The sequence below is a fragment of the Natrix helvetica genome (genome assembly GCF_964273705.1).
Source record: "Natrix helvetica genome assembly, chromosome: 2".
NCBI lineage: Eukaryota > Metazoa > Chordata > Lepidosauria > Squamata > Natricidae > Natrix > Natrix helvetica.
Window position 1 is genome coordinate 2,166,657 of NC_138552.1, and position 12,997 is coordinate 2,179,653.

Sequence of the window (12,997 nt, forward strand, 5' to 3'; positions counted from 1 at the left end):
CACTCTTGGCAAGATTATATTTTAAACGTCTTTAAAGGCAGAAGCTGGGAACGTTGGACAGGATGAGAGGTTTGGCATCGCTTGATAGAAAGACAATGATGGATAATCGGCGTCTGCCTCCCTGTAACAGACACAGGAAGCTTTTGCAAGAATGGTGAGCCAAATGGAACTTGTGAGCTGGCCGAAGATTGACGTGCAAATTATGGCCTGTGATATTAGGGCATTGCTGTACAATTATGACGGCAGACGTCATGAGGCAAGGGATATCATTTCCCCCCACTACCCAGCGCCTGCAATTGCCCTGTGAGGTTGGTATCCCATAGCAGGCCATCATTTCTCCTCCGTGTTTCAGGCACGATCCGCATTTCCTAGACAAACTGGCAATTACTGACATAGTAACTGAGTTTTTGGAACCTCAAGGTTGGGAATGTGAGTTCCTGGTGCTCTCTGAGCTTGGTGGTTTTCTTTCAGACATCTCAATATCTAACTAGGGAACAACATCAGTGGTAGAAGGGAGTGGGGTTTGTGGAGTGGAGGAGGAAGAGGTGGAGGAGGAGGAAGAGGAGGAGGAGGAAGAGGAGGAGGATTGAGGGGTCCATGGTGCTCTCCAAGCTTGGTAGTTTTCTTGTAGACATTTCACGATCCAAGTAGGTAACATCATCAGTATTACAAGGGAGTGGGGTTTGTGGAGAGGAGGAGGAGGAAGAGGAGGACTGTGGGGTCCTTGGTGCTCTCCGAGCTTGGTGTTTTTCTTGTAGATATTTCATTACCCAACTAGGCAACCTCATCAGTGCTAGAAGGCAGTGGGGTTTGTGGAGAGGAAGAGGAGGAGGAGAGGAAGGAGGGGGGAGAAGAGGAAAAGGAGGAAGAGGAGGAGGACTGAGGGTTCCTTGGTGCTCTCCAAACTTGGTCGTTTTCGAGGAGGAGGAGGAGGAGGAGGAGGAGGAGGAGGAGGAGGAGGAGGAGGAGGAGGAGGAGGAGGAGGAGGAGGAGGAGGAGGAAGAGGAGGAGGAGGAGGAGGAGGAGGAGGAGGAGGAGGAGGAGGAGGAGGAGGAGGAGGAGGAGGAGGAGGAGGAGAATAATGACCATGCTCTCTCTGTCTTGTGGCCCGCCAGCTGCCATCAGAGCTGGAGGCAGAGCCGGCAGCAGACTCGGAGGATGAGGAGGTTGGGGAAGAACATGGCCCAGTTCTGGAGTCTGGGAAGGCTCTGGTGGATGTTCTGCGTCTGACGCAGAGATAGAACCAGGGCCGTCCGACATTCCCCAGCCACTGGAGAGGCAGCTGCTTTGGAGGCTGAGTTGAGTGAGGGGGAAGAACAGCTGGCACCTGTTCCAGATGCATTTATGCGCAGAGCAGTCAGGAGAGGTGAACAACGGAGGACAAGGAGTCGACTTGGGAAGCAAAGCATACGTGGACGCTGAATGGCCCCTCCCTGGCTGGGGAATAAATAGAAGGAATGAGGAGTGGTTGTCGTAGGAGAGAACAGTTCATATTTCTGAAGATTTTGCTCATTGCGTTCCGTGCCACAAAGACTGCTTGCCAGGACTTAATTTGCAGCCTTTCGGCTGGGAGCTCACACCTAGCGGCCAGGCAATTATTGCAAGGAACTGATAAGGTCTGTTAATGCAATTAGGTTTAGGTTTAGGTTTATTTGGATTTATATGCCGCCCTTCTCCAAAGGACTCAGGGCGGCGTACAACATTAAAAACACACATCAAAAAAGTTAAAAAAAAGATTAAACCCAATTCCAAAAAGACCAAACCGATTTTTTTTTTTAAAAAAAAGAAACAGTACATTTAAAATAAATTAACATTAACATTAACATTAACAGGCCAGGCCGGCTTGCTGGAAAAGCCAACTTTTTAGGGCACGTCGGAAGGACCAGAGGTTTATTTAACTCTTTAAAAGACTGTTGCCTTTCTTTCACCCACTTTTTGGTAAGTGAATGCCATTAATTCACACGAGGTAAATAAAGAGAAGTTTTTCGTGACAAGGAGCCTATTTCTTGCTTCTGCTAAGGCTGGGTCCGAACACTGACTTTGGTTGTTTTCTTATAGACATAACAACTAGATAACAACATCAGTGCTACAGATCAGCACTGATGATGTTACCTAGTTGGGTAATGAAATGTCTACAGGACAACAACCGAGCTCAGAGAGCATCCAGGAGTCACAAAGTGGCAGTTCTTGCCCATTTACCTCCAGCCTTCAATGCTGCAATTTCTTGCTCTATTTGTAGCTTATCGTCACCGAGGCATGAGAAATTATTGTCTTGAAAATTAGAATGCTGTCATCTATGATGTCAACTTGCCAAGGAAAGTTGCCTTTTCCATCATACATTTTTTTTCTCTTCCAGATGGTGAGAATTGAATGATTCTCAGGGAGAGTTAGCTGCTTTGGAGTTCAAAGGCCTCAATCTTTGGCGCTCAGCCTTCCTTATGGTCCAACTTTCACAGCCATCCATTGCAACTGGGAAAACCAGTTCTAGAGTTAGCAATGTTTTAATCCCTTCACCTGCAAATCCCAATAATCAGATTAGAGCTGCAAGGGACCCTAGAGGTCTTCTAGTCCAACCCCCTGCTCAAGGAGACTCTAATCTGTACCATTTGAGAAAAACTTCAGGCTATACCATCCCTGTCCTGCGTTTTTCTTGCTTCTTCTCTGCATCAATTCAGATATTTTTGTCCACATTTCAAAGATGTTTTGTTCACGCCTGGGGACACTCGCCAAGAAGGAAAAAGCAGATAAAATTCAAGCTATAAAAGGGAAGGCTTCTTTCCCCAGGAACCGAGCCATCACAAACAGCCCATTCAACGCAGATCTAGATTTGAGCACAATCACAACTGCAAGAAAAGTACTGGCCTACATTACATTTTCAGCTCCTGGATATTTGTCATCACTCGAGCTGCTGAATGCTGAATCATTTTAATCCCGGACTTAGCCTAACACAGCGATGGGGAACCTTTTGGCACCGAGTGCCCAAACCAGAATGCGCGTGCATGCATGTGCATATGCGCGCATCAGAAACCCGAAGAACAGCTGACTGGCGTCCGCATGACTGTTTTTCAGGCTGTTTCTTGGGCCAAAAACCTGTTTTGGGGCTGTTCTTCAGGCCATTTTCTAGCACTCCCTTGCCTCTGAAAACTAGCTGGCCAGTGCGCATGTGCATGCTGGAAATTAGGAGAGCAGCTGGGCTCTGGGTGCCACCTCTGGCACTCGTGCCATAGGTTCGCCATCAGGGGCCTAACACAGACCTTCTTCGTGGAAAATACCATTCTTGGCATCCCTCTATTATATTGAACACCATATTTAGAATATGGCATCCAGTTCTGGTCACCATGATACAAAAAAGATGTGGAGACTCTAGAAAGAGTTCAGAGAAGAGCAACCAGGAGGATTAGAAGGCTGAAGGCTAAAACATATGATGAACGGTTGCAGGAACTGGGCATGGCTGGTCTAGTGAAAAGAAGGACTAAGGGGGAAATGATAGCGGTGTTGCAATATTTGAGAGGCTGCCACTACGATGAGGGGGTGGACCTATTCTCCAAAGCACCTGAAGGCAGGACAAGAGGCAACGGGTGGAAACTAAACAAGGAGAGAAGCAACATAGAACTAAGGAGGGATTTCCTGACAGTGAGGACAATTAACCAGTGGAACAGCTTGCCACCAGATATTGTGGGTGCTCCATCACTGGAGGTTTTTAAGAAAAGACTGAGCAGTCACTGGTCTGAAATGGTATAGAGTCTCCTGCTTGAGCAGGGGGTTGGACTAGAAGACCTCCAAGGTCCCTTTCTTCTGCTCATATGAAGAACGGTTGCAGGAACTGGGTATGTCTCGTTTAATGAAAAGAAGGACTTGGATTGATGTTATAGCAGTCTTCCAATATCTCAGGGGTTGCCACAAAGAAGAGGGAGTCAAGCTATTCTCCAAGGCACCTGAAGGCAGGACACGAAACAACGGGTGGAAACTAATCAAGGAGAGAAGCAACAGAACTAGGGAGGGATTTCCTGACAGTGAGGACAATTAACCAGTGGAACAACTTGCCACCAGAAGTTATGGGTGTTCCATCACTGGAGTTTTTTAAGAAGAGATTGGACAACCACTTATCTAAAATGGTATAGGGTCTCCTGTTTGAGCAGGGGATGAGACTAGAAGACCTCTGAGGTCTCTTCCGACTCTGATATTCTGCATTCTGATAAGAAGAGCAACAGATGCATCTAAATCCCTATTCCGAGAGATAGGAGGCATTGATTAAAATGAGCTTGCGGGGGGAGGGGGGAGGTGATTGTTCCCTTTTGTTCTACCCTGAGCAGAATTTCAACTACATCTCTTTTTCCTCTTCAGTCTGCTCCTCACAGGAGCCTTGCTTAAAACTGTCCGTCATAGGGGGATAGCCACTCCAGTAATTAGATCGCTGTCTCCACGCCTGCCCTCCACGGGGAGGGATGGAATATTAATCAAAGGACTGCCCCACTCATTCTCCCAGCTCCGCACAAATCGAACCACGAATCTACGGGGATGCCAGGCGAAGACTTGTAACCGTATGTTCAAGTTGGTGCGACAAAGCTCAGAAATGTATTCGACAGCGTAAAGAGTGCACGGAACGTATCGCTTCAGTTGATCATGGTCTAGGTAGATGGAAAAATAGTTCTCAAGGAGAGATTGGACAACCATTTCTCTGAAATGCCATGATGGCAAAACTATGGCACATGTGCCAGAGGTGGCACACAGAGCCTTTTCTGTGGGCATACGGGCCGTGGCCAGCTGCTCTTCCGGCCAGCTGGTCCTTCCAGCACTCCACATGCTGGAGTGCTGGAAATCCAAAGACCAGCTGGCCAGTGGGCATGTGCGTACTGGAAGCTGGAAGATCAGCTGGCAGGCACAGGCATGTGCACTCTTTCCAGAGTGCAGAGAAAATCATTTTTATATCATGGCAACCAAAACTGGATGCAATATATGGTCTTACCAAGGCATCATAAAGCGGTGCTATCACTTCACATAATCTTGGATACTATCTCTTTGTTGATGCTGCCCAGGACGGCCTTTTTGCCAGCTGCAGCACACGGTTGGCTCATACTTAAGTGGTTGTCCAATAGGACTCCTAAATCCCTCTCGCAGTTGTTGCTCTTGAACCAGGCATTTATTTCATTGGACGACAAAGTTAACAGCTAGGCTTGTCAGGAACCTGTTCCATCTCCCTCAGGTAGAAAGTCCCTACAGAGAGTGGTGAGGACAGTGGAGAAGATTATAGAAAGCTCACTTCCCGTTATTCAGGATGCTGCCTATAAGCACTACATGCTTAGCATTCAAAGCATTCTTAGAGACCCCACACACCCACTTTATGGTCTGTTTCTTTTGCTGCCTTCTGGGAGGGGGTTTCGAAGCATTTCTAGCAGGACTACCAGATTCTGGAACAGCTTTGTTCCCTAGACCCGTGATGGCTAACCTATGGCACGCGTGTCACAGTTGGCACACAGTAGCCCGCTCTGTGGGCACACGAGCCGTTGCCCCAGCTCCACTGCGCATGTGCCTCCTGCCGACCTGCTGATTTTCGGGTCTCTACCGTGCATGCACAGGGGGCGGAGCGCATGTGAGAGATACGTGCACATGCATGGGGGGGTGAGGGGAGCATGGGGCGGGGCAGCATGTCCCCTGTGCCCTGTTTTTGGTTTCAGGAGGCTTCAAGGAGGCCTGCTAGGCCCAAAATGGCGCACCAGGGGGGTTCACACGAACATGCCCAGGGGGGTGGGCACATGGGGGGGTGTCCCGCATGCATTGCATTATGGGTGTGGGCATGCATGCAACAACAAAAAGATTAGCCATCACTGCACTAGCCATCCATTCAGTAGCCTCGCCCTGTACAGGCATACATCCTCAGTAGACTGTGTTGTTTCTCTGTGTCATAGAATGTATGTGGGTATATGCATAATTTTGTGTTCATTTATTTATTTAGTCATATTTATGTAGTGAATATTGGAGATGGTGACCCTTTGAGAGCTGCAAGCAATGAAATGTTAATGTATGCCAATTAGTTTACGTTCAAAGTCACCATAAATGTAAGTTCAAAGTCACCATAAATCTAAGTCTTCTAAGTCCCAGTTGGTCCAGAGTTTGTCTCCCAATTGATTTCAGTGTAAAGTCCCCCATTACCACTCTGAGATTAATTTGTTAATTTTGGGTAACTGCAAATCATAGTGAATTGTCGTAAGTGGGCAACAATCTGTCCAGCAGTTATACCAAAGGAAAATATTTGGGGGGAGAAAAATGGTTCTATATGTTTTGCTTATATAAACTGAAATCCAGAGGTGACAATGGAAGAGTTTATATTTTGTCCTTCTGCCACAGGAGGATAATTGAACAAAGACTCCCTTTCCAATCTGGCTTAGTCACCGGGACCAGAGGTTTAGTCTTCTCAGCTTTCGGATTCGTACTGGAGCCCTTCCTCAGCAAGTGTGTGCTTTCGTGGTTTCGGGGTGGGATACCATCTGTACGCTGATGATACTCAGCTGTACTTTTCCACCCCGAACCACCCCAACGAGGCCATCGAAGTGATGTCCCGGTGTGTGGAAGCTGTACGGATCTGGATGGATGACAACCGACTCAAGCTCAACCCTTCCAAGACGGAGTGGCTGTGGGTACCAGCCCCTCGGTTCAGCCAATTAATCCCATCATTGGCCATTGGGGGCATTCATCTTGCCCCCGTGGAGCGGGCGCGCAATTTGGGCGTCCTCCTGGATGCCCGGCTGTCCATGGATGACCATGTGACAGCCGTGGCAAGGGGGGCGTTCCACCAGGTTCGCCTGGTGCGCCAATTGCGCCCCCTACTGGACCGGGATGCCTTGCGCACAGTCACTCATGCGCTGGTGACGTCTCGCTTGGACTACTGTAACGCTCTCTACATGGGGCTTCCCTTGAAATGCACCCGGAGGCTGCAGTTGGTCCAGAACGCAGCCGCGCGGGTGATTATGGGGAGTATTAGGTACTCCCATGTGACACCGTTCCTGCGCGAGCTGCACTGGCTTCCTGTGGTCTATCGGGTGCGTTTCAAGGTTTTGATAACTATCTTTAAAGCGCTCCATGGCTTAGGACCTAGTTACTTGCGGGATCGTATTCTGCCCCATACATCCCTGCGACCAATTCGCTCGCACAGAGAGGGGCTCCTCCAGGTGCCGTCCGCTAGACAATGTCGTGGGGCGGCACCTAGGAGTAGAGCCTTCTCTGTGGCGGGCCCAGCCCTGTGGAATGACCTCCCTCCGGATATTAGGAATACCTCTGACCTCCGCTCCTTCCGTATTAAGCTGAAGACCCACCTATTTCAAGCAGCTGGCCTGGCTCAACTCTGATCTAACCATATCGCTCCTGACAGGTTTTTAACTGGGTATTTTAATTATATTTAATTTCTAGGGGTTTTAAATACTGTATTTTAATTGTTTTATCAATCGACCTCCTCCTTGTGTATGTTTCAGTGTATGTCTTTGTTATATGTTTGTTTTGTTTACATATTTATTTCGTATGTTTCGTTGTACGCCGCCCCGAGTCCTTCGGGAGAGGGTGCGGCTAAGAAATAAATATATTATTATTATTTTATTATTATATTGGGCTATTTTGTGTGTGGTGCCTGGTTGTGTTTGGCTTTTAGTTGTTAGTTGGGGTCTTGATGGCTGGCTATTAAGTCATTGGCTGTTGTTTCCTTGTGCTGCCAAGCCCTTGACTCCTAAATACCTGACAAACTGGTGGCAAATTAGCAATCCTGTTGGCCAACGAGGAGCCCGTTTCCCAGGCTTCAATCATTTCCCTGGCTATTTTTGTCCCTGCTCAGCCAACAATCTTAATTGCTGCGGAATTAAATATGTGACCTTGTTCATTGCAAGGTCTCCTCATCTAACTGCTCGCTTGTGTTCTTGCAATCTGGTGGTTAGCTTTCTCCCTGTTGGCACGATATAGTCACAGGGGCAATCCATGCATTGTTGTGGCCCATCAGTGGCCTGCAGAGCTGGTAGCAGAGTCGGACAGTGAGGAGGTTGGGGAGGAACATGGGCCAGGCTTGGAATCTGGGGAAGGCTTGGACTCTGTGTCGGAGGCAGAGAGGGGGCCAGGGCCTTCTGGTAGCTACCTGCTGCCTCCGGAGCCTCCGGTGTCTGACATCAGTGAGGCAGAAAAACAGGGGCAGCCTGTTCCCAGTGTGCGCACGCGCAGAGGTGCCAGAAGGCAAGAACAATTTTTTTAAAAGGGTGACTCGGGAGGAAGGCTTGGGGATGATTGGCCCTTCCCATAAGACATTAAAAGAGAGCAAACGGACGTAAGCCTTTGCAGGAGGCAATTAGTTCATGTGGTCGGTTCAAGCTCTGAGAAGCTCCGTTTGACTCTGTGCTCTGTTTGGTCTTGCAAAACTAATTAGCGATTAGGTCTCTGGCAGCGTTTCAAGGGAGAGAAAGGCGGGTGCTTATCAGCCTTATCCTGAAAGACTGTGGCAACTCAAGCAGACATCTGTCGCAATCTTCACAGACTGTGAATTGCTACGGGCTGTGAATGACCATAATTCACAACCGTCTAAATAAAAGAGGGTTTGGGGGACTAAGATTGTGATTTATGCTTTCTCAGGAAGCTGAAGTCAGAACACGCAGGGGATCCAGTAGATTACATAAGAAGTATCTCCCACCTCCAAGCTCTTTGCAATGCATGATTTGTCCTCGTACCCGAGTCCGAAAGCTTGGAAGAATAAACCTTTGGTCCTGGTGTCCCACCCAGATTGGATCTTGCAATCTGGGATACATATATTCACCTTCATTTGGAAGGCTCTGTTTATTTAGTAATGTAATGAAACATTTTTGACATATTAGATTAAAATGATAGTTTTAGAAAATGATTAAGGGGCATGGAGAAAATAGATAAGGGTAGTCGCGTTCACACAAAGGGAGCAGAGTGGTGTTTTGATCCCTCTATTACTGCCATTGTCATTTTGAGTTTTGGGACTCTTCTGGATTACTGATTAAATAGATTTCATCCGACATAACAATATACAACTAATAATATTGTCTAGGCTTAATCTCCGAAATGCGTCCAATGGATTGTACTTAAAGGGCAGCTTTGAATATGCATATTTATAGCTTAACCAATTATTTTTGTTCAATTGGAAGCTGCAAGCATTATTCCCGAGTTTATTTACTTAGGACAGAGAAAGATCAGTGCACAAACAAACTAATTCCATTTTTCCCCCTCTTCTTTGTGGTCTAATTCAGAGATTTAAACCTCAAACACACTTGGAGAAAAAAAAATCCATTGCAATTGTTGCGGTGACTTGAAAGAAAAATGCACTTAAAAATTAAATCGTTTACCCTTCTCCTTATATTTGTTTTCGAAGGTCGAATTCCGAGTTGACTCTAGAGAGAAGACAAAATAAAATGGTAATTATTTTTTGCGCGAGATCAATGATCGTCATTGAATTCATTCTTCTCAAACTGGCGAGGTCAACCAAAACTCACAATTCATTCTAGAGAAATATTCCTAAGGTATTTCGTGGTGTAATATCTACTACCAGCTGAACCCCTTCCAATATTTTTTTGGTAGCAATAAGCAGGGCTGATATGTGGAAAGTGGTACAGCTAGTCTTCAATTTATGACCACAACTGAGCCCGAAATTTCCGTTGCTAAGCGACACATTTTTAAAGTGAGTTTTGCCCCATTTTACCACCTTTCTTGGCAAAGTTCTTAAGTGAATCACTTTAATTCTTATGTTAGTCACACGGTTGTTAAGTGAATCTGGCTTGTCAGAAGGTTGGGACACTGCAACCGTCATAAACGTGAGTCAATCAGCAAGCATCTGAATTTTGATCACGTCACCATGGCGATGCTACAACTGTCGTAAGTGTGAAAAATGGACATGAGTCGCTTTTTTCAGTGCCGTTGTGCTGCATCCAACGGTAACTAAAAGAACTGTTCTAAGTCAAGGACTATCTGCAGTGTGTCTAATTTTCCCAGCTTTAAAAAAAAAGGCACCTTTTCCGTTGCTCACAGTAAGAAATAAATTAGGTAGTCCTCCACTTATAACCATTGGTTTAGGGACCACTCAAAGTTACAATGGCGCTGGAAAAAACAGTGACTTATGACCGGTCCTCACCGGTTTAATGACGGTTGCAGTGTCCTGGGGTCATGTGATCCCCATTTGTGATCTTCCCAGCTGGCTTTTCACCCGCAAAGGCAGAAGGACATGAAGAAAGAAATTCAGAATATGAGATTTAAAAAGCAAACTCGGCATAATTCCCTTCTTAACGTTTTTATCAAGGAGAGAACCTCCTCCAATTTTAATCCAGGGAAATCTCACAAACTCACAAAGAAGAGTTACAGAAGGTTTGTAAAACTGCTAGAATATGAAGGCCGGAATCCCCAGCAGTTGCTATAGAAGGATACACTCGGTATTTAGCCCCGGTGTAGGGAATTCCCTCTTGGCCATGGATGTAGTTCTGTACCCAGAACGCGCTCTTAAATGCAAAACCTTATGGCCAGGGTCTGTTACTGGGGTGCCCGGCCTTGGCCACTTTAAGTCCTGTGGAGTTCAATTCCCAGAATTCCCCAGCCAGCTCAGCCAAGGGACCGTCCATAGAGGTTATCCCAGAATCTTACAGCTTTGTCCCTTGCCTAGTTGGCATTAGTGCCAATCTGTACGGCCAAAAGAGACATCCCACATAAAATGCAGGAAGGAACTATCAAAGAGGAAGTATTTGGCTGTTTTGCACAAATCGGACAACACTGTAAGAAGGGAGGGGAGGGGAAGGAAGAGAAGAGAAGAGAAGGAAGAATAGAATAACAGAGTAGGGTAGGGTAGGGTAAAGTAGAGTAGAGTAAAATAGAATAGAACCAGGGTAGGGGTAGGGGATGAGAAAAGAAGGAAGAATAGAATAGCAGAGTAGAGTAGGGTAGGGTACAGTAGAACAGAACCGGGGTAGGGGAAGAGAAGAGAAGGAAGAATAGAATAACAGAGTAGAATAGGGTAGGGTAGGGTAGGGTAGAGTAGAGTAGAGTAGAATAGAATAGAATAGAACCAGGGTAGGGGAAGAGAAGAGAAGGAAGAATAGAATAACAGAGTAGAGTAGGGTAGGGTAGAGTAGAGTAGAATAGAATAGAACCGGGGTACGGGAAGAGAAGAGAAGGAAGGATAGAATAACAGAGTAGAGTAGGGTAGGGTAGAACAGAACAAGGGGAGGGGAAGAGGAGAAATAGAATACAGAGCAGAGCAGAATAGAATAGAGTAGAATATAGAACAGAAAGTAGAACAGAAAGACAGGATTGGACAGGACAGGACAGGACAGGACAATAGAGTTGGAAGGGACCTTCTAGTCCAGGGGTGTCAAACTGGATTTCATTGAGGGCTGCATCAGGGTTGTGTTTGACCCTGGGGTGGGGGTGGAGGACATGGCCAGGGTGGGCGTGGCCAGCTCGACGTCTCTTGTGTCGGGGGCATCTGTGGTGGCCTGAGTGCTCTGCCAGAGAAAACAGGCTCCCGAGCTCCGTTTCCACTTGCAACGGCCTGCTGCAATCCTCTGCCAGCGAAAACAGAGCTCGTGTGGCCCTCCCGTGCTCCGTTTTCACTGGCAGAGGCACTGCGGGCTGGACCTTCGCTGTTTCCAGGGCGACCCCGCGGACTAAATGGAAGCACCTTGCAGGCCGCATCCGGCCCCTGGGCCTTGAGTTTGACACCCCTGTTCTAGTCCAACCCCCTGCTCAAGGCGGAGACCCTAGCCTACACCATTTCAGATTGGAGCAATTCCAGAGTTGCAAACTTTTTATATGCATGAATTAAAGCACTTCCTGGACGTAGGTTGCGGAGTATTTCTTGGAATATCTGCAAGTCAGCGATAGGACTGGCTCTGTCAACTTCATCTATTTCTATTTATACCCTGTTTTTATTCCAAAGCGCTAACGGCATTTAAGGCACGGAGCAGAGCTACCCATAAAATATGCATAGAATTGTAACATAAAAGTATTACTTATGGGCCTGGGAGATGAAAAAATCTATCTATAAAAACCTGTTTCTGAAATATACTGCCCACTTGTTAGCTAATTACAGGCTCTGAATTAATAATACATTCGCATAATTCTTGCGACGGAAATGCATTAAGGAGGGATTTGGCGGTGACGAGGCCCCCGGGAATGGCTGGGGAGGGTTGCCCTCGTATCAAGAAAAAAAAAAAGGCAAAACAAGAGATGTTTTTTATGCCAAAAGAAGAAGATTCTGGTGGGACAAAGCAGATAAAAAAAGTCTTGACATTACAGAAGGAAAAGCTAAATGAATGTTCAAACAAAAATAACAAAAATAACCTTAAGGTTTTCTTCTCCCAAGTAGCACAATGGGCAATGCTCACATTTGCTCCCGAACCTCATAAATGTCCATTGTGATGGGAGTCTTTGAGTACAGGAAGTCCTTGACTTACGACCACAAATTCAGCCCAAAATTTCCATTGCTAAGCGGGACAGTTGTTAAGTGAGTGTGGGGCCTGTTTTACAACCTTTTTTGTCATCGTTGTTAAGTGAATCACTGCAGTTAAAAGTCAGCAACCCGGTTGTTAAGTGAATCTGGCTTCCCCGTTGACTTTGCTTCTCAAAAGGTCGCAAAATGGAATCACAAAACCCCCCAGGACGCTGCAACCATCACAAGTACCAGTCAAGGGCCACAATTTTGATCACCTGGCCATGGGGGAGCAGTGCAATGGTCATAAGTGCGAAAAATGGTCGTACGTCACTTTTTCAATGCAGCTGTAACTTCAAATGGTTACTAAATGAATGGTGATAATGAGCCAAGGTGGCGTAGTGGTTAGAATGCAATATTGCAGGCTAAGACTGCCAGGAGCTCGATCCTGACCAGCTGGAGGTCGACTCAGCCTTCCGTCCTTCTGAGGTTGGTGAAACGAGGACCCAGATTTTAGGGGTCATATGCTGACTCTGTAAATAGCTGAGAAAGCTGTAAACCACCGTGAAGAGGGTCATAAGTTCTATTGCTAAG

The 12,997-nt window shown here is 46.7% G+C and overlaps 1 protein-coding gene across 1 annotated transcript in view; it reads right to left on the reverse strand.

Moving 5' to 3' along the window:
- DNAI1 (dynein axonemal intermediate chain 1) overlaps positions 1–12,711 on the reverse strand; it is a gene marked incomplete at both ends in the record, with an annotated part of 91,430 nt that extends 78,719 nt beyond the window's left edge. The window contains 2 exons of the mRNA XM_081940455.1: positions 9,336–9,380; positions 12,682–12,711. Coding sequence (XP_081796581.1) covers positions 9,336–9,380; positions 12,682–12,711 — 75 coding nt within the window. The remainder of the gene's footprint in view (positions 1–9,335; positions 9,381–12,681) is intronic.
- Positions 12,712–12,997: the final 286 nt, after the last annotated feature.